Source organism: Uranotaenia lowii, chromosome 1, assembly GCF_029784155.1.
Source record: "Uranotaenia lowii strain MFRU-FL chromosome 1, ASM2978415v1, whole genome shotgun sequence".
NCBI classification, from domain to species: Eukaryota; Metazoa; Arthropoda; class Insecta; order Diptera; family Culicidae; genus Uranotaenia; species Uranotaenia lowii.
Genome location: NC_073691.1, coordinates 195,036,876 through 195,061,075, shown reverse-complemented (window position 1 = coordinate 195,061,075; position 24,200 = coordinate 195,036,876). Strand labels below are relative to the sequence as shown.

Sequence of the window (24,200 nt, the reverse complement as noted above, 5' to 3'; positions counted from 1 at the left end):
TAACGCATAAAACGCTCCGTTTCCTCTCCGTCTCTCACAGCTCCATTTTTTTTTTTTTGGATAACCTTATATTTGACAGCTTAATAAATCAAAATCAGCGGTTTTTTTGGAGCGGATTTTTAAACGCATCCTGTTATAAAATTTTGTCTGGTGTGACATTCTTGCGTAGAAATATGATCAATTTTGCATAAGTTCAGAACAAAGTATAGGTACTTGTTAGTGTTTTTTTTCGAAAGTTTACACTGAAGGATGCAGTGACCCAAAGTCACATGGGACATTCTTGCGTTGAACGGCAGTACAGAGAATCTAAATTCATGAAAATTCATGAACATGAAAATTTGTCACCTGGAGAACGAAACCAATCAGCAGGTCCAATCGATAAAAAAATAATTCGTCTAAATTTCGCGAACGGCGCCGTAAGAATAATTTGTTGAAAATTGGGGCGCCTAGAATCAGAAGGGTGCAAGTAATCAAATGCTGATTATAGGAAAAAAAAATTACAAAAGACTACTTTAGCCCACCTTTTGATCGAGTGATCTCTTAGAGATTTGAGATTTGAAGTATAATGTTGAAGGTTAAATCATAAATCTATGTTTTTTTCTGTCAGACTTATTTGCTGTAAAACAATCAACTCATTTTTGTGGAAAGTTTCACAAATATATGCTTTAAATGTCTAAAAATCTGTTTATTTCAGTTTCAGAAACACTTTTAAGCGCTCAATTGAATAAAAATCCAGGGAGAATCATTTCGATTCTTGCGACTAGGGTTCCGAGGCGTAATTCATACGGTTTTTAGCGATGATGTCAATCATAGAAAATAACTAATCCTTGAGTTCAGAGAGTCCTTCAGATCAACGTGTTCTTACAAGGCTACTTGGTCATACCAGATTGACACATTCCTACTGATTTATTCGACAAAAGCTCTGCTGCACCGATGTGCCAGTTCTGTGGTGTTTTCACAACCGTCAAACACATTCTGACTGACCGCCGCGGATTTAAGGAGGGGAGTGAGGAACATAACATTAAAGGATGGGGTTTTAAAATTTAAAAAATGAAGATTCGCAGAAAAAATCACTATTTCTATTTTTGAAAAAAAAAGTCAAATTTATGAGACACTGTAAAACTTAAACTACATTAACACTGTCGTATCCCGATAATTTTCGGTGTTAACCGATAAGATTTCATCTATTTATAAAAGGTGAGTTCTCGGTAACTCCACCCAACAAAAGAGTCAATATATAGTTGATTCGATCTTGAGCCGTGTTCTTGAACGGAGTCTCGGAAAGCGTGTTTTATTTTACCAATTTGGAAATCTTTAGAAATTATAAATAAAGGTTTAAGTATAGCTTTCTCTTTAAAAGTAGTGGAAAGTGCGTAAAATTCAAACACGAATGCCACAAACGTTGGCAAAGTATCTCAAATAAAACAAAAAAAAAATCCTTGGAAAATCCTTAGAAATTTACACATTTTACTAGTTGATTCCTAAATATTATGTGAGCCATAGCGGATATGCTCAAAGCTTCTCCAATTATTGGCAGATAAGAAAACTAAAATTTATAAAATTTAAGAAATTTGTTTGCATATTTAAAATGGATGTTTTAAATTGTTTTTAGTTTGAACAGATCTTCAGCGTTTTTAGTTTCGAAAATATCAAGCTATGGTTATCAATTTCGCCAGATGCCGGAATATGTTAGTAAAATTAAATAAAAAAAAATCCAAACAGAAATTAAATCATACACATTCCTGTTTGGTTTCATCCAAATTGCTTTGGTTCATTATTAGAAACATTCTTCACCTCACTGTGTCAGGTTAGTATAATTAATCTACAGTATATTAAACACCTTCAAAATATACACTATTTCATCCAGATGCACGTACAACAAAACTCCACAACCGGTAACACAGATACTAAATACAAAATAACTTACGTTCTCCCACAAAAGGTTGGCGATTTCGTCTAATCGCACTCCGAAGTCGCTGAGCTCACCGCTATACCTGAAACAACATAATATTAAAGGTCTCGTTAACCCATTTACAAAAGTCCTTAGGTTGGTTAAAATTGTTACCTTATGTATGCCCACGTGGCAAGCGTCAGCAGCGCGATACCCATGATCAAATTGGCAAAATTGGCAAATGTATACAGACCGACCAGACCGAAGATTCCGCTCAAAATGTACATAATGACAGCTATAGCAAAATAGACGGCCGGCGTCCGGGCTGCCTTGAAGATATTTTTGCTTTCGTTATGCGCCCGGAACGTCGTGTATGCGTCATCTAAGTCCAGTTCCAACTTTTCGCGGTATTTTTCGGAAAATTCCTCTCCTCCCATCTTAGGTTTGGCGGAGAACTAAACGGAAAGGTAAAAAAACGGTGTAAGTGAAAATAATCTTTGGTCTATTGTCAGGGTGGTACCTGATGTAAAGCTTTCTCCTTGATGCGATTATGTTCCGAATCCAGATGGTTTGAGCTCAGGTAAGGTTTTGCTCCACCGCAGACATCTTCCATCAACTGGACATAGATTTCTTTAGCAGCCGCCACCGCCGTGAGATTATTGGCTTCAGCCGTTGCCACGAGCATACTTTTGGGTTCGGGCAGTTCGTTTCCCTTGTAAATGGCCATGTATGATTTGAAGTATTGAACTAAATCTCGAGCCCTCACTTTCTGACCATTGATCTCCTTGGCGATGAGGTTCTGAGGGGCCAACAACATGGGAACCAGTTCCTTGAGACTGTTCTTAAACTCCGGGGTAATGTCAGCCAACCGTCCGTCGAATGTTTGATTCGTAGCCACCGTTAAGCCGGGGTGTGGCATGAGAAAGCATGCAATTTCTGTGAAACATGATGTTATATGTCGCCGTAGCGACTGTAACTCTGGGTGCTGTTTGTCCTGCACTTCCAAGCGCCGCTTGAGTATGGTTTCTCCTCCCAAAGCACCATATTCAGCTTCGTACGGGAAACTCCAGTCTCTGACTAGAAACTGAAGTCTCTGGAACGGTTTTTTGCCATTGTCAGCTAACGCTAGGCGTCCGTATTCGGTGAATAGCTGTAACAGAGGTAAGAGGTTTAGCGTATCTTAACAATCCTAATAATTTAGTCAAAGATCTTTGCGCACACCTGCAAATGTTGTAAATCGTCCTCCTGTATGTTCTGTGATAGGTTGTAGATCTGAACTGACGAGAGCATAGTACTCAACGCAAAAACTGTGGCACAATCCCGTACTGTGCTTTGGCTGTCGAAGGCGCCTTGTGTGTCCATGAGCAGAATTGCCAACTGATCAATGAAGAAAAACGTAAATTATTAACTATTCACTTTTTTAATCGTCCAACATCTGACAGTATACCTTTTCTCCATTCGGCTTGTCATGCAGAAAAATGTCCGACCACATAAGTATGCCGGTTGTGTCCCGTTCACTTCCGCCGCGCCACGAAAATCCGGTTAGTGGCTCGTTTTCGTCGCCCAACCATTCTGAGGCAGCCTGATGGCGTTCGTACTATTTTGATGAGAGATGAGAGCATATATTTTGTTATATTATATTTTATTTCAGCAGTCTAATAGAATACCTTTGAGTACATGTAGCGCAGGAAGAAATCCAGAAGAAAACTTTTGCCCTTTCGAAAAGCACCGGCTACCGAAACAACAACTACCGTTCGGTCCCGAACCTGTTCCTGAAGCAGTATTTCGTTCAGTGCATCTTCGTTCAACACAAACGTGTGGTCGTCTCCGGTTTCCACCACTTGAACCGGTTTTGCTTCCATGGCTTCCGAATTACGGAGATTTTCGTTCCTGCTTATGCACTGTTACAGATCAACTCCGTTCCACTACCGGAGTGATTTTCGGTTCCGAAACCGCTCTTCAACCGCTTTCCAGAATCTAAAACAAATTAAATAAAGAAACAAAAATCAATGCCTTGAGTTTAGTCACCCGAACAGACTTCTATGGCAAAATAATAGCAAATTTCGCTATCATGCCCTTAATGTAAAATTTTGTATTATTTTGCTAGAATAAAGATAGTACAATGCCAAAATTTGGGTCTCAATTTTCGTATATGGATACCACATTAATGCTCGTTTAGAGTCGTTTTTCAAAAACGTTTTAAAAGCACAATTATGCCTCTTTTTGGCTTCCAGCACATCCCAAATGTGGTATCGGTGTAATTTTCAAAATTTCTTGAAAGCTACCGCCTAAATGGGGTATCAACAAGCTCAACATATGTTAAAATGAAACCAAATGTATGACATTGTACCATGCATTTGTGTTCAGTTGAGAACGGCAGTTCAAAATCACAACAAATGCTCCCATTAGCGTCGAGATGACGGCATTTGAGCGGGTCGGTTCGTTGGATCGCTTGTGATGATCGTTAAAATATTACTTCACTATTCAAGAGCAACTTTCGAGCGAAACCCTCAAAGGCTGGACGTGGATGAAAAATAGCAGAAGCGTAGCTGAGAAGACGTTTCGATTTATAATTGCAACGATTCGATCGCAAGATGGTACAAACCACCCCTCGCTCATTCACCAAGGTCGAGTGTTTCAGTTTAGATGTAGGTATCTACCTATAGATATCATGATTGTTTGGTTTTCGATGAAGATCTTTCATATATTTCCGGTCATTTATTTTTCTCATTTTTATCAACAATTGTGAGTGAGAGCAGGTAAAGATTCCTTCAAAAGAAAACTGTGCTTAGGGAGCCAGGTTGATTTTTAGGAATCTCAAATAATAAATAAGAGCCCAACAGAGCGTGACTCGGGCATATTTTATGAATCACTTTGATGGATTTTACTCAGAGTAATTTGCATCCATGGCTCTTCGACCATTGACAAAGATCATGCAGTTTCAAAAGGAGCGGCCGGGATTGTGCTAAAAATAAAAATTAAATAACTTTGTGCCTTTTTTTCGCTAATGCGATCGTTCTACCCATATCGGCTACATATAGGTCTGTTATACATACATACATATGTAGGCATATGTACCTCTATTTGGCACCATGCTTGAACACGACAAGCGGTGGAATGATTTGTTTTTTGAAAGGTAGATCATTTTTGGGATGCTTCTGAATATTTATCATTTGTACAAATGAGACATAACGGATGCGTCTAGGTAGAGCAAAAAGATCACGGAGCAGTTTATTAATATTTTACACTGACATTTAATTTCTATTTCAAACGAATAACCTTTCGTGGTAGAACCGCAACTTTTATAGGAGGAGAAGGAAAAATGTGTTACATTATTTCAAACAAGATTGTAACGAAAAACTGCGTACAAGAACAAAGTTTAAAAGCACTCTTATTAAGCTTTTAAAGCTCCTTTACAGTTCGTATGTAAATGAACGTGAAAAATCGTATTTCTGTCTAAGTGTTTGAAACCTCTTAGAACCGGTTTTATTTCGATTCCCTGCCATAATTGAATTTTCGCGGGGATAATCGGGCTATCCAAATTAAAAAAAGTCCTTATTATTATCCGGTTAACGGTTGTTAAAGTACTAATAGATAGTATCAATTTGACACTACAGATTGTGACCGCAAAATTTCACTCTTAAAACGCAACCGATCAGGAAAAAATGCAAAATTTTGGAATCCCCCTAATGGACCGTGACCGGCTCTTATTCTGTTCAGTTCAAAACTCGTGCATTTTCATAATCAAACTGATCTACAAAAACCATAGAAACATTTCCCGTACCCAAATATCCTCCCATGCCAGATTTGGTTTCATTTGCTTGATCTGTTCTCGAATTATGTTCAAAGTTGTATGAAGGATCCCCACCTGCTTCCATCTTTCCAGTGGAAGGGAGGAGGGATCTCAAATTATCATAGTAATATTTCTTGAACCCGAATGCCAATTTTGTTTACATTTGCTCGATCAGTTCTCGAGTTATGCATACATATTTTTATTATTTAGCAGACCCCCTTCCCACCTTCCGGTGTTAGGGAGTGATCTCTAACCATTAAAAAAACCTTTCCCGGCCTCTAAAGCCCCCATCTAGCAAGTTCCACGCAAATTGGCCCAGTAGTTCCAGACAGAAAGACATAAAAACGCTACTAATTTTGGCCACCAAGCATCAATGTACAGCAGAGCAGTGAGCTTGAAATCCAAATAAAGCTGAGTTCTTTTAGAAATGGGATAGTTACGAATGCGTGTATCTCAAAAATCTTTCATTTGATCTAAATACTTTCTATGGAAGGAAATGAAGGAAATCTTATGATAATTCATGAAAAAATTTGAAAAAAATTATTTATCGTTTTTTTGTAAGAGTAAATCAGATATACTAGAACCGATATACACCACTTAACGAGAAATCGGGAGACACGAATAGCGCTATCTGGCGACAGAAATGGAACTATTACACTGTGAATTTTTTCGGAGCTTTGTTCAGAGATGCCAGGTGTCCTGATTTTTCAATTGACAATCGCAATAAGTGTGGCGTAGCATATAGAAAAGGCGGAAGTAAAATGATTACTATTTGAATAAATATGAATTACTAACAGCGCATATTCTTACAATTCTTAAAACGTTGTCTAAAACCTTAAAGCATCGGCAGCGATAAGTGCTATCCCAGGTGTTAACCCCGGACACATTCTAGGTCCTTTTTTAGCTTTAACAGTACATTTGCGCACCGGTAAGTGCTAAACTGGTTTCCATTTTAGCCACTGGTGACACTCCGATAGGTGTTGTTGTTTTTTGATGCTATTCCCTTTTATTAGCATCTTTCAAATCAGGAGCTGGTCGGTATTCAAATATTGCTCCTGGCTTGCACCGAAAAAACTTTTCACATTATCGCTACGTGAAAATGTACATAGATTTTTGCCACCCTGAAAATCATGTGGAATCTACGTGAATTTCAGGTAGCAAACAGAGCTCGCGTAGGAAACAGAATTCACGTAATTTTCATGTGTGTTGGGTTGAATGTCACTTGAAGCGTGTACGTGGAAAAGGAATTCGTTCTGCTACATGTAATTCACGTAGATATCATATTGATATGAACGTAGCGGGTGTTTTATTTCGCATCTTGAATTAAAACATATTTTAAATTCGCAGAGGAGTTTTATTATGTCGAATGAAATTAAAAACACTATGCACGTATTTTTCACTTCAATAGTAACTGTAGTTTACCAATTTAACTGCACATTAACATTTCAGTAATTTTATTAAGACACTACCGATGAAATGGCAATTGATAAGCCGCGGTTGCTGGGCGTCCCAATTCCAAATTCTGTAAAAATAACAAAAAATGTAAACAACAACGATAATACTAAATTCTTACTACTCACGAAAAATCTGCTTTTCCATCACAGAATGTCTCGCTGTCTTCCAGCCCGAATTGTTGGATCTACGCCATATTGAATAGTGTATTCTTTCACATAGATTCTACGTGAATGATCCATTCAGAGTTACGTGAATATCACATAGAAATCATCAAACCCTTCTATACCTGGCGGATCACTGGATTTTCACGTAGAACGAATGTGTCTGTGTATTGACCGCATACAACCAAATGAATTTCACGTAAAGGTCACGTGATTTTCTATTAATTCTTAAATGCTTCACGTAAATCGATCATAAATTCACGTAATGAGCGCCTACGTGAAAATCCAGGTGAATATAACGTTTCCTTTTCGGCTGAGTGTGCTTTTTCAACACCGAGGAGCAAGTGTCAAAATTGAGTGTTATTATAGCTTTGACACCTGACCGCTGCTGATACTCTTAAACATCGTGATTGTAATATTCCTATCGATTTAGTGCAAAGTTTAAAAAAAGAAAGAATGAAAAGGGAATGTTATTAGAATCATAAACTTTAAGGTCAACAATTCGTAATAAATGACTAATTTATTGTGACTTCATAAATAACTAAAAATACATTGATTTACGACACCCGCCATAAAATCTGCCTGCACGGATTTTAGACTTAACGAGAAAGCAAACAAACTACATATTCTTAATCAAACATTTGCGCCTTTTAGTTTCTTTAAATAAAATTCCATAAATTTTATTTCATCTTTGTCTTTATTTCGAGTTTTTAACAGAGATCCGTTACCTAGAATATGTCATACAAAACGGCAAATCAAAATAAGCGGAAGCTTAATACAAATTTTAAAAGCTTAGCTAAGAGACGAAAATTAAATATAGATAAAGTAATAAAAAAATTGAAATTCAAATATGACTATTATTAATTTTTCCTAGTTATATTTAAACAGTTTTTTGTGTTTTGGAATATCATTTGTTTTGCAATAGTATAAAATAATAAAAACGTTTCATTTCAAAACCAATATACATGCCAATACCAATATAATTTCGTCACATTCCATGGCGGGAACAGAATTTTTCCTTCTTGGTAATAACAAATGACATGATGCTTAATGTGCACACAGTTTTCGTATTAATAAAAAAATATGCTTAAATTTTTTTTTCTCCTTGATAATCGTTTCTCCGAAACTATTTCAGCTGTGATTTTTTATTTGTTTAGATTTTTGTTTTGCGTTCACGTGCACAAATAAATGATGGGAAAACATTAAGAAATATATCGCATTCCGATTATTCATTGCGAATCGAAAGAGTTTTTTATTTATTTCAGTACAATTGGTTTGAATTTGAATGAAAAAACAATTATGTTGCATACATTTGTCTCAATTAATAAAAACAATCAATCTATGCCCTTTCAAAATGTTAATCTGGAGTTGTCAAAATGCTGATCAGGGATGCCGTCCGAACATATTTTCATCACTTTTTTTGTTTAGTTTAGGAACACATAAAAAAAATAAATTCCGCTCATTTAAGAAATGAATTCAAAATTCGCACCACCAGCCTTTACTTCTTTCATGTTTTTCAGAAGAAATGTCACAAGTCTCTCAGGCATGATTCCAAGTCCATAATCAGAAAACATGGATATTATTGATATTGTTAGCTTTTTGTTTTTTTGGAGCACTGGCATTTCTGAAACGCTTTGTTAAAATTGATTTTTTTAATCAATTCATTAATTATAAACATTCAAAAGAGATTATTGTCATGTTATTGCTGGATAAAAGCTCGGTAAAATGTCCTTTGACCTAAGATCTGGATTTGATAAATGATCTAACAAACTTTATAGTTTGATAATGATAAACCAATTTGTTTGAAAATGTTCAAATATTAACAAGAAAAATCTAGCATGAGACAATAACAATATCATCTTTTAATACGAACCCCATTTTTTGCCAAATTGAAAAGCGACACCCGTTATCTAGTAAAGAGAAAATAACGATATTTCTACGTTAATTTCGTGATATTTTTTTCCTTAACTATTATTAGTAAGCAAAATTTTGATAAACAGTTAAGCAGTTGACCGATTGAATTTAAAATCTTTTTCTTAAAAAACACTTTATGCGCATCCAAATCTATGTATTTTTTGAAACAATAGAATGTGTTGGTTTACTAAAATTTTTATGGTGCAAGAATAGAAACGAACAATTTCATTTATTATAACTGGCATCCCTGATCAAGTCGAGTCGGAATACACGCTATTCACAAGTTAGACGAATTTCTCGAATTAATGCTTCCATTTTGTCCGCTAGAGGATGCTGATGGTGTCGCCTTCTCATTATATGAAGAAAATAAGTGTGGTGAATATTGTTTCAATTATATTTGGAGTAAATTCTACTTTATTCTTGGTACCTCCCATCGGCCAGCGCACACTTTTTTCAGTCATGATTTTCAAACTAATACTTCGACTAATCTGTATTTTAGGTGGCTACATCCTCTTTCTGCTACTTTTTGGTCCCACATTTTTCTTTTAAAAGAAACTGAGGGCAATTTAGTGGATACAGCTATTTCGAAATAAACAAATTTGATTAATTTTTAAGCCACTTTTTGAGCATTTTTAATGGAATTTCTGCTGGCAATAACGAAGTAAAACCATCAAGAGATTGAACTTAAAGTATAATCGGTTAGCATAGATCGTAGGATGCGAAGGGTACATAAAAAATTACTCTTTTTAGGCTTTTGAAAACAGCGAAAACCATAGTTTTCGTTTTGAGAATTGTTGTTTTTTTTTCCACAGGAGCAGAATTTTGGCAAATCATTATATTTTATAGCAAACTAGCTGATCCCGTACGAACTCCGTTTCGCTTTCAACTTTTAATACGCGAAGATGAATTTGCTTTTGAATAATGAAGTCTATGCATTTTCACTACACACTACGAAAAAAATCTGTAAAATCACATCACATGTGATGTAAATAAAAAGAAGCATCATATATGACGGAGTTTTCAGTGCTAGTTGGAAATTACACGCCAGTGAAATGTTGCAACGTGTAAAATAAAAAATGATGTAAAATTAGCAACATGTAAAATAAAAATGATGTAAATTATAAAACCACTGAATATTGGAAGAAAAACTTTCCAATTGGAATCTGTTTTTTTTTTAATTATTGATATTTATGATTCAATAACGGAATTATCTCATGTCATAATAAAAATAAAAACCTTTTTGTAATTAATTTAATTTATTTCATTTGGTGACAATGATTTTCTTAATCTCACAATTTTGTTATATTAGGAGTCACATTCACACTTTTATTTTTTCTCGAAGACCGGATCCAAAGTTGAATAACTTGGAGCCGCTTCCAGAACCGCATCCTGCTTCACGAAGATCTCTGGGAACTTTAATCGCGGGAAAACTGATTAGAAAATACTTTTTGGTGCACGACTTTGACTTGACACTTTGTTTAAATTTGCCTGATCCTATTAAATTAAAATTCAATGTCCTCATCACATTCCATGTCGTGTAATATTAAGAAATTTCTATTTCTTTTACATCACATATGATGTAACAAAAACGAAGCATCACATATGATGGGATTTTCAGTGCGAGTTGAATATTCCATGTCTGTAAAATTCAAAAGACGTGTAAATTTCAAAGACATGTAAAATATTAAAGACGTGTAATATTTAATTCGCACTGAAAATTCCGTCGTATGTGATGCTTCTTTTTATTTACATCATATGTGATGTAAATTTACATCAAATAATCGCGTTCCGTGTCAAGTAATATTTGTGTCATACGAATTCAGTGCTGTTAAGGATTCAACTTTTTTTAATTTGTAAATTTACATCAATAAATCGCGTTCCACGTCATGTAATGATACAGGTTTTCAATTTCAGTGTTGTTAAGGATTCAGATTTTTTTTCTGTGTACAATATTGCATATTACATTCAACAGTATTAAAGATGACCCTTTTTATCTTCAACTTTAAATTATAAATTCAAGATTCAAGGAACATTGATTTGTTTATATCGCCGACTCTTTTTCTTGACCTGGGCGTGCTCTTCTAATGTCTAATGACCCAAAATTTGGGTATGGAAACCAATTTTCCGTTCCTTGCAACTCCCTCGTGTTTTTTTTTTTTCTAATTTCGATACTCCAATATCGCAAAACATTTAATATGGACAACTCTTTTGACCGAACTATGACCCGAAATTATGAACAACTCCTTTTTTTCGACCTCGATCGAAAATTGGATACGTGAAATCAATTTTCTAGCCTTCAAATATCTCGTGAACAAAAATTCATCTCAATTTGATGCATATTCATGACAATTAGTGGTATGAATAAAGTTTAGCAATTGCTTCGGTAGCTTTTACTTAGCTCGAAATCAATCAAAGCAAAAGTCCAAAGCATTTGCTTAGTTTGGTATGAATAAACATTTGCTTAGCGGATGTGTACTAAAGTCTTAGAACATAGCTTTTGCTTCGAAAAATAGAGTTATCCAACCAGCAGAATCCGAAGTTTTCTAAAGTAAAATGAAAGAAGACGATCAGAAAATTGAAAAGTACGGCGAAAGTATCCTTGAAGTCGACGAAGCGGGTGGTGCGTGTAAGAACGACCGGATTTTTTTGTTAATGCGTGCTCGTATGTTGATGTTTAAAGAAAAATGAACTCATTTTCGAATATTGTCAAACAAAAAATGGCATAACTTTAATATTTATCATAAGCTCTCCCACATGTATTCGGATCGGGATAATCAAACAAAAAATGGCCCAAACTTTAATATTTATCATAAGCTCTCCCACATGTATTCGGATCGGGATAATCCGATGTATAAAAAAAATAGGCAATAGGCGCGCATTTTAATTTAGATTTTTTTTTTTAAATCTTAGGATTATAAAAAATTATATAAAAATGAGAGATCTGTATAATGTTTTAAATTATTACAATTTATTTCTTACTTTGAGCCAATTGGGACTTCTTCCACTATAGCCGGATTTTTTTTAATTTGAAATATTTACTAATTGATTTGTTTATTGTCATCTTAGACGAATGATTTTATACAACGACAGGAATATGGGATGGTTGGGTTATCACTCGACTTTTCTTTATCCATGTTAAAAATACCTCTTGGAATTGTTTTGAAGTGAAATATTGCTAATTTGATAGGTTCATGACGTTATTAAAGAATTTTTTATTGGAAAAGTCTGCTACCGAGCATGCTTAGAAAATAAAGCAATTGCTATGAGATTTGTCGAGCAATTGCTTCAGATTTGAGCTTTATTCATACCAAACTAGCTTGTTCTAAAAGTAAAAGCTCCTGACTGAGAAAACAGCTGTCAAAAAAAACTTTATTCATAACAACCGAAGCAATTGCTTTAAGCGACTGCTCGACTGCTCGATTCAGTTTAGCAAAAGCAAATACTAAGTTTTTTTCATACCACCCAATATTGCAATAACAGCGAACAAAACTTGATACCTAACATTTTCTGCACTTCCCTCAAAACTTCAATTAGCAAATTGTCAACTCAATCCAATGTATTTATATGGACGACCCTTTTTCTTCTTCTTCTTCTTCTTCTTCTTCTTCTTCTTCTTCTTCTTCTTCTTCTCTTTTATGGCAAGCTGACGTTCAGCTAAACTGCCAAGTCTTGTCAGATTCAGGGGTGGTTTTGTGCCACATGCATGTTTTGTGCATCTTTACGCGGTTAAAATTTACAGTGGTTTTAGTTGTTCCTATCCTCGATCCAAAATTGGACGCATGAAATCAATAGCCCTTCTCTCAAAACTCTCATGAGCAAAATTTGATCACAGTCTTATGCAAACTCACGACAATATCGCAAAAACGGTGAACATTTTATATGGACGACTCCTTTTTTCAACCCCTGACCCAAAACTTGGAACCCGAAATCAAATACCCCTTCTTTTCTAAATAATTGTGCAAATTTTCATGTCAATCCAATGTATTATATTATAACGAAAATATCGCTCAAAAAGTGAACAGTTTTCATGGACGACCCGTTTGGCCAACCCCTAACACAAAATTGCATAACCAAAAAGAATTGCCTGTTCCTTAAGAACCCCATGCGCAAATTTTCATCTCAATCCGGTGCACAATATCGCGAGAACACTAAACAGTTAATCTGGACGACCCCTTTCACGAAGTTTGATACTTGAAATCGATTGATCACCCTTCAAAACCCCCGTGTACAAATTTTCATTTCAATCCAATGAATAATAACGTCAATATCATTAAAACAGTACGTGTGTTGTATGGACTACCACTTTTGCCGGCCCCTTACACAAAATGTGATACCTGTAATCAAATGCCCATCCCTCAAAACACCCATCAGCAAATTTTCATCTCGATCCCATGTATAATAACGTCAATATAGCTAAAACAACATTTATGTTGTACTAGCTGACCCGGTGTGCTTTGCTACACCTTTCAAAATCAAATAATATTTTCAAAAATTATTCAAATTTATATTGTTTTCTTTGCATTATTTTAAATCAAATTATAACATAATTCATAAGCAACCAATAAAAAAGGAGAGCTGCAGCTGGAGTTTCGAATTGCAACTCAAAGATAACTTAAACTTATATTCTGAATCTTGCTCTCTGTTAAAGATCTGATAAATTTAATCTGTCTGGATGGTCTCAAATTAATCGTACGCAAACAATCTTACTTCTAAAATACGGTTGTTTCAGCTTGATATGTTCTGGATTTATACTAAAAACTGATAAGAGAGCCGCCTCCCCTGTCCTTCCCTTCACCCCCTGCTGAATGGAGGTCGTGATCTTTGATAATCATACCCATTTCGTTCCCGAAAATCCTCCTATATCAAATATAGTTCCATGGGTTGATAAGTTTTTAAGCTTTACAACAAAATGTATATGGAGCCTCCTCCTTTCCTCCCCTCTCTATACTGTAAAGCGTTAGGGTCTATAACAATCGTAGAAACATATCTCGTAACCAAGTAACTTTCCATGCCATATTTGTTTCCATTTGTTGGCTTCGTTAGCATAAATTGAGAACTTATGCTAAAAAAATTGTATTGGACTCACCTCCCTCCTCCTATGTACTTACTCACTGAAAGGAGGATGGTGTATCAGATAATTATAGAATGATACAAAAATTATTTTCCATGTTAAGATTTGTCCATTTCTCAGATTTTGTAAAAAATAATGTTGAATGTAAGCCTCTTCTTCCTTTCCTATATTCCCAATTCTATCATCCTACCGCAAGAAAGGAATTGTTTCACATAGAAAAAGTATTTTTCGTACTCAAATACTTTTTGATGCCAAATTTGGTTTCATTGCTCGATTAATTCTCGAGTTATGCAAGAAAATTGTATGGAAGCCCCTTTTCCCCCTTTATATCTTTCCGCTGAAAAAAAAAGGTGGGGCTTCAATTTATAATTGAAACATTTCTCGTATCCAAATACCCTCACATGCCAAATATGGTTGAATTTGCTCGATCAACTTTCCAGTTATACTGAAAATTGTAAGGGAGACCTCTCTTCACCCTTTTCATCCACCTCTTTGAAGGAGTGAGGGATACCAAATATTCATAGAGGCATTTCTCGTACCCAAATGTAGTTCCTTGCCAAATTTGGTTCCATTAGCTGTTGTAGTTCTTGAGTTATGCAGTAAAAATTGTATGAAGCTCCCCTCCCTCTTTCCTTTCTTCCCGCTGGAAGAAGGAAGGGGTCTCAAACATTCATTAGAACATGTAACGTTCCCAAATACCCGCCCATGCCAAATTTGGTTCCAGTAGCTGAATTAGTTTTTGAGTTATGTAAAAAACTATAAAATAGGCCCCCTCCCCCCCTTATATCACCCCTTCTGGAAAGAGAGAGGGGTCTCAAATAATCATAGAAATGTTGTTCGTTTCCAAATACCCTCCCATGCCAAATTTGGTTCCATTTGCTTTATCAGTTTTTGAGTTATGTTAAAATTATGAAAAAGGCCCCCCCCTTTCTTTGGAAAGAGGAAGGGGTCTCAAATAATCGTTAAAATATTTTTCGTATCCAAATACCTTCCCGTGCCAAATTTGGTCCCATTATCTTGATTAGTTTTCGAGTTATATGAAAAATTGTAAGGTAACCCCCCTCCCCCCTTTCAATCACCCCATTGAGAGGAGGGAGGGGTATCTTATATTCATAGAAATATTCCTCTTTCCCCTATATCACCCCATGCCAAATTCGATACCATTTGCTTGATGCGTTCTCGAGTTATGCAAAAAATGGTCTTTTATTTGGGAGGCCCCTCCCCCCCTTCACGATAAAGGGAGGGGTCTCAAACTACAATAGGAACCTTCCCCTGCCTCCAATACCCCCACCTGCCAAGTTTCACGCAAATCGGTTCAGTAGTTTCCGAGTCTATAGGGAACAGACAGACAGACAGACAGACAGAAATTCATTTTTATATATATAGATGGACGACCCCCTTCAAAAGGGGTTATCCGAAAATCTAAAAACATTTTTAATCATTTTTGGTGCTAATGAACACCCATGCCAAATTTCAGCTCTCTAGCTCTTAAGGCGGGTGAGCCTATAATCCTATTTGCCGCTGATAGTGTTGGTGATATTATGCTGGATGTTTCACCAACACTTTTTAGTTTTGGGACAATCAACCTCAAAAACGACCATGTTTGTCGACCGGCTGTCCTTTTTTTGTACCGAGAGTTTTGGAGGTTAATTGTCCCGTCTCATCTGTACACGCTCAGCAAGTGTGCGTAAGAAATGTCAAAAACAACTCTATTGAAGACAAACATACAAACGAACAAACAAACAAACCGAAATTTCTTTTTATATATATAGATAATCAGCAAATACATACTTTAATATACTCGGGACCTTGCCACGAGCAGACATGGTCAAGGATTCATACGCTGGAATTGGTTGGAAATAGGGTATTTCATAAGTTGTGTCGTTCGTCAGATATCATCTGTCCCATAGCCTCGGAACCGGCTATACAGCTTACGAGCTGTGGAACTAGCAAAAATATAATGTTTGAGGTTAGGTTTGAATGACTCATTACCAGGCAACACTTTCAGCTTATCGGAGAAATTTTTTTTTGGAAATTTCAGCGATCTACCATTAGTTTTTCGCTTATTGAAAATTACAAAAGCTGGTATGATGAGTAAGTGATGAGACCACATGAAACAAAACCTCCTAATCTACTTAATTTTTTTTTGTGGCGTTTCAATAGCTCGGGGAGCTTACGCTGGAAATGAAAATTAGAGATAGTTTGGAGAAGAAAATTTTAAAGTTTAGAGTAGGCAGCGTAGAATAGTAAGCGATCATGAGACGTTGGTTAGACCATCATGCACTTCATTATATCCATTCCGGCTGGATATGGACAAAATGCAGTTCAAGATAATAGACCAACTCTCCTGATACCAGTTGGAGGAAGGACAAAGGTGGGTTCGAGACTGGCCTCTACTTACTCCCCAGGCATCTCACCTGTCGGCATCTTATGGGTTTCGAACCCAGTACGCCTGGGTTACCAGACTCGCGCCAGCTTATCCACTAGACCACATCAGCGCTCCGCAAAAGCTTCTAACTAATCTACTTAAATGTAGTAATTTCCTGTTGTAGCTTCCAATCAGTTCTAAAGAGGCCTCAGTTTTCAATCTCCACTAAAAATATAATCATATCATAATAAAAAAAAAATTAATTTTTATTAAACTGATTCGGTTCATCTGACGGAATGTAGGTCAATCTTAAGAATTAATTTATTGAGAAAAAATTTGAAATGTTTACTCATTGTGATTCTTTTTCAAGAATAATTTTTAATAATGGGTCATTTTTAATGCTTTCGTATCGCAATAACAGGAATTATGTAACAATAAATGTAGCTGTCTATTTTATATTTTAAAATCAAACTATACTCGAATTAAAAACGTATTGCAATTTTAATCTTCCGAAAGAAAACTTCGTTTACTACACTGCCGTTCTACGCAAGAATGTCCCATGTGACTTTTGGGTCTTTTTCACTTTTTTGCTGGAAACGGTCTCTTTTAGTGTTAACTTTCGAATAAAAACACAAACAAGTATACTTTGTTCTGAACTTATACGAAATTTTCATCAAGGTGGTTGTCTCTATGTTGATAGTTCTACGCAAGAATGTCACACTAGAGAAAATTCTATGAAAAATGCAAATTTTATCAAAAAATTGTCTTAAGATGAGTTCAACTGTTGAATTTAATGTTATTCACAGAAAAGAACACTAAAATAGAGGGCAGAGGAGGATCGAGAAGCCTTGAGTGTTTTATTCAGAGAAATTTTCACTAAACACTTTTCGGTAGGCACTACTTACAAGATCCATACTCAACTATACATTTTTATAAACAAAGAGGAACGTATTTCTCAAATTACGGTTTAGCATGAGTTTTTGGCAAAAAAATAAACTACGCAAGCTTTTAAAATGATAGAAAAATTGTAGCCGTGTGACGGTTTTTCGTAGAACTAGCATCGGCATGCGTTCTGATTCTACGCAAAAGTGTCACACGGAGCATTTTTGGCTCTAATTTGCTGTTTTTTTTTTGTAGGAAATGTATTTTTTTTGGCAGAAAACATTGTAAAATGATTAACTTGAACTGTTCACTACGAAAAAACGGTCGGTGAATTTTTAGTTTGAGAGAAAAATTGGAAATATAGCTGATATTTCAATCGCGTTTTTCTTGTTTGCACGTTTTTCCACATGGGACAATCTTGCTTAGAACGGCAGTACAGTTGTCTTTAAATTTTCAGATTTAAACAGCAATGTCATCTCAGTTCAGATCATATTTTTCTAAATACATAAGCTAACCGAACAGTAAACTCACTGGCAAATTGTATTACATTTCTGCGAGAAACTTAAACCAGGAATTGGAAAAATATATTATAGAAAACTGAGCACTTTGAAAAAGATTTTAAAAGAATAAGAGATGAAAAATAGAATAAAAAATTTGCCTTGGCTGAACATCCGAAAATTTAAATTTGAACTATACAAAACTTGAATGGATTGGGTGTTGCACCCTTCCCGAAAGCTCCGTTTCCGTTGCTTGATTGGTTAAATAGTTACAAAAGTTCAGCCAATTTTGTGGACTTTGAAATTTGCTTCAATTTTTGATGACAGGAAAAATGCGTCCTCATCATTCGACCACAGCCTACCAAGTTCAAAAGTAAGAGAACTCGACTACCCTACAAAAACTAATGCGAAATTAATTATAAATTGAAAAAAGAACACTATTTTGCAGTATATTTGAGAATAAAATTTAAAAAATATCATTGTTTCTTTTATTTAAGAAAGAAAATTTATTTTTTTATTTTTAATTTTCGGAACAGTCTAAAGTATTGCAGCGTGAGACATTTCAAAGCAGAATTACGTTTTTGCTTGATGTACTAAAATGAACATAATTTTGAAAAACCATTTTTAATTTTTTTAAATGTAAATCAAACAGTTAAGAAGTGAAATATGATTCAAGAATCGAAAAAATGAGTAGATATTTCAACATTAAAAAACAATCCGAAAATGATCTATTCAATTTAGAAATCCTTCAATATAAAATTTTGATATCAGATGTTCTCTAAACAGAATTCATGATTTTTTCCAAAATTGAAATCACTCTAGTTAATAACATCTTAACATTTTTCGTACTCGATTTGTTGAAATTTCTTCGAAAACTACCTTCTGTTGAAATCTAAGGTCTTTAATAGCAGAACAATCTCATTACATTTATCCGTTAATTTAAGTCCTGTTTTATTCACGATTATTAATTTCTTTTGCGAAACTTTGGCTTAAATGACACTGAAATTCTTTGGCTTAGAATACTTTTTCCAAACCGGTCATGTTGGCTAAATGCATACATAATGGATGATTAACATAAGACTAACTAACAACATATCACATAGATAAGAACACACAACCCCGGACAAGGTTGCGAAATCTCATTCGATTGAAATTTTTTTGAGTGAGATTTTCCCTTTTTGAATCTCAGTGTGATGTTAGGTAATCTCATCGTAAGCATCACAAATGGTTCTTCAACCAAAAACTTGATTAGCATGACAAATGTTACCTGCCATGCCATTTTTAGAAATTCTAATACTTTTTGCAATTTTCCAATACAGCACTCGCTTTCATCATGATATAGTATATGACAAATGTATATTTTTGGAAGCTTTCAGAGTTAAGTGTGGTGAGTATTAGTTTTCATAATGCTTGTTGTTTTGCGAAGTTCACAGCATCGACGTTACGCAGGTGTGCTTCGTATTTAGCAATTATTTACACTAGGTTTACGGAAGAACATATCCATTTTTGTTTAAATTCAAATTTTTCATCCAGAAAATGATAGTTTTAGGCATATATCAAGGCAAAACAATCAACTTCCTTACTGGATCTGAGTCATTTATCCAATTTCGATCGTGTGAATTTTCCACAATCGAAAGAAAAAAACCAGTGTCAAACCTTATAACACTTACAACGTGTCTTGAAACGAGTTAAATAAAACGAAATTTTAAATAATAAGAAAAAATGTTTAAAAATTAGCTCAGTTGTACAGTTATTATTGAAAAATGTGACTTTAGTGACCAAATTTCAAAATAAGTAACATCTGAGTGACCAGCCTGAAAAAAGTGACAAAGTTACTAAAAAGTGATCAACTTCTAGCCCTGGAAATGTTAACGTTGAATGTGAATGAATGTTTTCATTTTAAAACATCTTTCTGAAGAATGTATTATCATGACTTGTTAGAATTTGATTATAATATTTCTGTCTTAGGTTAATGAAAGTTTTACAGGATTAGCAAAAGATATTTATGACCACACTTAGCGCTGAAATATGTTGATAAGTCTCGCTCGTATTCAGACGATTAAAGACACGCAAGTTATGAAATTGTATTTCCCACAGCATTGTACTTTTAAATCTGTTAAAAACGTTGATGCAAAGTTTTTGCAATCATGAACAAAGAATCGCAAACATTGAAATGCCCGAGCACAAAATTCTTCAAAAAAAAAACCCCAAAGACTTTATGTGCTTGCCAGAAAAAACATCTCAATTCTACTGGACATAACAAGAAACTAGAAACAAATCAAAATCTGAATAGCTACACATTTGATTATTATAAATATTAACACATTTAGTACCGAAAAAACATCTAAGCTGAGAAACGCCAAAACTTAATTTTACAAATTTAGTATCTTTGAATTATCGAAAGTGTTTTGTGAATTTTGCAGAAAAACATTTCATGATTTTATTTATATCATTGCTATGCTTTGCTTCTAATTGTAACGGCAACGGCTGAAATTCTTAGGTAGCTATGTAGAGTTTCAATATAAATGAAGAAAATAGTTTCTTAATCCTCCAAACAAATAATTGAGTTAGAAAACAGATTTATAGCATTTAAAAATAAAACAAAAAGATTATAATCAACGAAAAAACCATTCCAATTAAAAAGCGTGGCATCCCACACTGAACCCAAATCCACTCTTAAAATACACATGATTTTTCACTTAAAAACAAGGATCCAGTGATTTTCTTCCATTCAAGTGCGACATATACATTTCACTTGGCAGTCACTTAAATTTCAAGTGAATTCATCCACATTCACTTCACTCGTCACTTGAATTTGAAGTGAGAAAAAATATTCACTTCCCCATCACTTGAATTTCAAGTGAATGTCGGGTCGGTTGTGTTTATTTTCAGAGTTCAAAATGGCAAATTTTAAAGAGCAGCGTTTAAAGCATATGCTGGATTTGGATTTTCCCAATTCTTTACTAGGCGATTTTGGCGGTAGTTTGTGTTAAACGTGATGTAAGAAAAAGTTATTTAAAGGTGTTATCATGTTTCAGCTTGTGGGTTGAACGGGACAGATTTTCTGGTTTGCAGCAGGGAAGATTTAGAAGTCGCACTATCCGCAGTAACCGATCTGCCTTGGGATTACGATGGAATTTTCCTTTCGCCATAAATTTATGGCGAAAGCGTATATGTAAGTATTTGAAATCGTAGTGCTGTTCTATAAATGTTCTTTTATTTAAAAACGCGAGAGATAATTAACTAGAAACTTACTTAGAAACTCAGATAAATTTCATTCGAACGTCATAGTGTAATTCACTTGACCGGTCACTTAAGTGAATTCACTTGACCCATCACTTAAAATTCAAATGAAATTACGTATGGCGAGAATTTACTACAGATGTCACTTATTTTTTAAGTGAAAATTATTTTGGGTGCAGCTTAAGCAACCGGCTGGAATCGACAACATGTGAAAAGCATTTATCAACCAAATAAAATATTATTATAAAAATATCATCATTTTCCCTTTCAAATGACAGCGGCAGTTGGTAGCTTCTATTCTAACGGTTAAACTTTTTTTTATTTCAATTTGAAAAAGACATTTTAATGTTTTTTAAGATTTTTTTTTCAAGAGAACAAAAGCCGGCTTTCTCAAACATTATCTCGACTCGTGTGATGTTTGAAATTTCCTGTGGGAAATTTCTGAAGTAGAAAACATGATCGTTGCACCAAAAAGTAGGATATGATTCATACCAGCCTATCTAATGTCCGATAAATTCACTTATTCTATTAAGAGCGTTTCTAGAAGATTATAGAAATTTAAATAGAAAAAGGAATACGACAGAAATAATAAAGTGCCATTGAATATTAAGATAGATCAAATATTTTTGTACTACCGTTCGGAATAATTGTAAAATCGCTTCTTTAGTTAAGCTGTCTTACTGCTAATTTCTTGATAATGATCTTATGAGCTTCTTAGACACATGCATCAGAAATGAATTGTTCTTTAATAATCATAACTGGATTGTTTACGTTTAAAACTGCCATTTAAAAAGATCATGAAACCCTTGGAAAAACAGACATTGTTTAATTTAAGTAAAATGGCTAGTTAGACTGTAAATTTGCAGCCTAGTAGATCATTTTAAAGTGGTCTTTGTGAAATCGAGAATGTTAAGATTTGTTTCAAAAATTGGTTTTCTACGGTTGTTCTGGATCTTTTACAGTCTCTAAGTGACTATTCCTGTCAAAAATTCTGCAGAAAACTGTACCACCAATGTTGAAATCTCAGCCCTTGAGAGTTGAATGAAATATCGATATTCCATTTAATGTCGTCAAAATAGTAGGGGAAAAAGTGGGGTACATAGATGAAGATTTCTCTAATGGGATTCTGGATCTGTGATTTTTTTTCTAGTTGTGATGTTCAGCGAATTTCGTTTGACAACGAACGCTTTGAGCGTCGCAACGAAATTCATTGTGCTGCTGGATTTATACTCATCACGGTGAGTATCAATTTCAGATGATTATCTGAAAACTTGCAACTCTGACCCCGGAACTGTAACATCGTCTAGGGACCGTCAACAGTTTTTATAAACTTCCTGGGTCATAACCAAAAGAAGCAAAAAAATTTTTTTTCGTATTAAATTAATTTCATTCGCTTTGTTTAGGCTTGAATTTAAACTCTCATTGATTAGCTGAAAAGCTATGTTAACTGCTATATGTCGAAAATTAAATGAACTCATTCGAATAGAATGCCAAATTATAGAAATAGATGCTCAAATTCAGTAACTTCAATGATCCCTTCTCTTTGTTAAAAACTCCCACGGAGTTTAAAAATTTGATAATTGGAGCTCAAATCGACAATTTTGTAACTTTTTCAGTCAATAGGGCTAAGCTAAGCTAATCTTTATTTGAGAATCGAGTTGTTACAGTTTTTTCTCTTTTAGGGGTGTTGATCACCCTGATCAAATCTGAAAACTGAAATGAAATTATGTATAATGCAATAATATTATTTATAATGATGAGGATCATAATTAATGAGCACAAAAATAACTTACAAATAGCCTCAAACCTTTTCTGATGAAAGTTCCGCAGAAATCATAATTTCATATATCAGATGTTTGGAATTTAAATATCTAATTTGTAATTGGTATTTTATATTTCAATTTCATTGCTGTAAAATTGGTACCTAGTATGAGAAATTCTTAAATCCCCCGACAAAAGCTTCAAAAGCACCCACATTTCGAAGGAAGATAAATGAGAAGTTCAAGCCTTTTTAATTCAGCCGGTCTGGCTTAGGTGAGTATAAAGTATAAACATGTTTGTCTGTGGTGCGTAAAGTGCTATCAATGAAACTCCTACAACCGGAACATTACATCACATGCATTGGTGGTTGGAAAGCAACACATTTTTTTTATTTTCAAGGTCACTTCACTAGAGCAAAACGCATACTTCGTAGCATCGACGATCGTGATCGTAGGAATAATATTTTATATGAGTTTGAGGGTCCCAAGGGTTGGTTGTTTTTGACGAAGCAGAACAAGTTATACTTTTACATTTTTATACTCTTTTTTGCAGACCTGAACTATAATTTCGTGAAACAAAATTCACATTCTTTTACTTCATAAGAAGAATATTTTTATAACGTCTTCGAATAATTGAATGCCGTCAATTAATCACACTTGCTGGCAAGTTTGCAACTGGACACCTATCGATCATACTCAATATAGCCATTAAAGGCAACATTCGAGCAACTTCAAAGCACACTAAAACGCACTGTTACTTATCATAATTTCATCGAGCCGCCCCTAGATAACCATGTGTTCTATGAGCTTATCGTAGGAACTCCTAGTCGAAATTCGATTCACGGTAGCTTATCGAATGCGCTGAGTATAGTTACATATCAGTAGGCAGAACCTGTGCTTATCGGTTGTTAATAAAAAAAAGCACCACGCGTTCATTATTATTTTTACAGCTAGCGAACTGTGCATGATACTGTTTTTTTCGAATCTGGTTTAATTTGGGTGGTAAAATGGGTAACGCCGTTTTATATTGGAGACCTTCTAAGGCAGCGAGGCTTTTAAAGCTTCTAACGTAACTGAAATATAATCTTCAGATAATATTCAGCCACTTTTTTTTCGTATTCAAAGTCGATGAAACACTAAACAGAATTTACAGTTCGGTAGTAGA

General features: G+C 34.8%; 1 protein-coding gene across 2 annotated transcripts in view; it reads right to left on the bottom strand.

Moving 5' to 3' along the window:
- The window catches only part of LOC129742378 (atlastin), a 48,329-nt gene that overhangs the window by 9,416 nt on the left and 14,713 nt on the right, over positions 1 to 24,200 (bottom strand). For both annotated transcript variants that reach the window (XM_055734288.1, XM_055734282.1), the window contains 6 exons: positions 3,559 to 3,868; positions 3,339 to 3,488; positions 3,113 to 3,268; positions 2,412 to 3,041; positions 2,066 to 2,346; positions 1,928 to 1,994 (listed from right to left, as the gene is read on the bottom strand). In XM_055734288.1, the coding sequence (XP_055590263.1) occupies positions 1,928 to 1,994; positions 2,066 to 2,346; positions 2,412 to 3,041; positions 3,113 to 3,268; positions 3,339 to 3,488; positions 3,559 to 3,753 (1,479 nt within the window). In that variant the 5' untranslated portion in view covers positions 3,754 to 3,868. The remainder of the gene's footprint in view (positions 1 to 1,927; positions 1,995 to 2,065; positions 2,347 to 2,411; positions 3,042 to 3,112; positions 3,269 to 3,338; positions 3,489 to 3,558; positions 3,869 to 24,200) is intronic.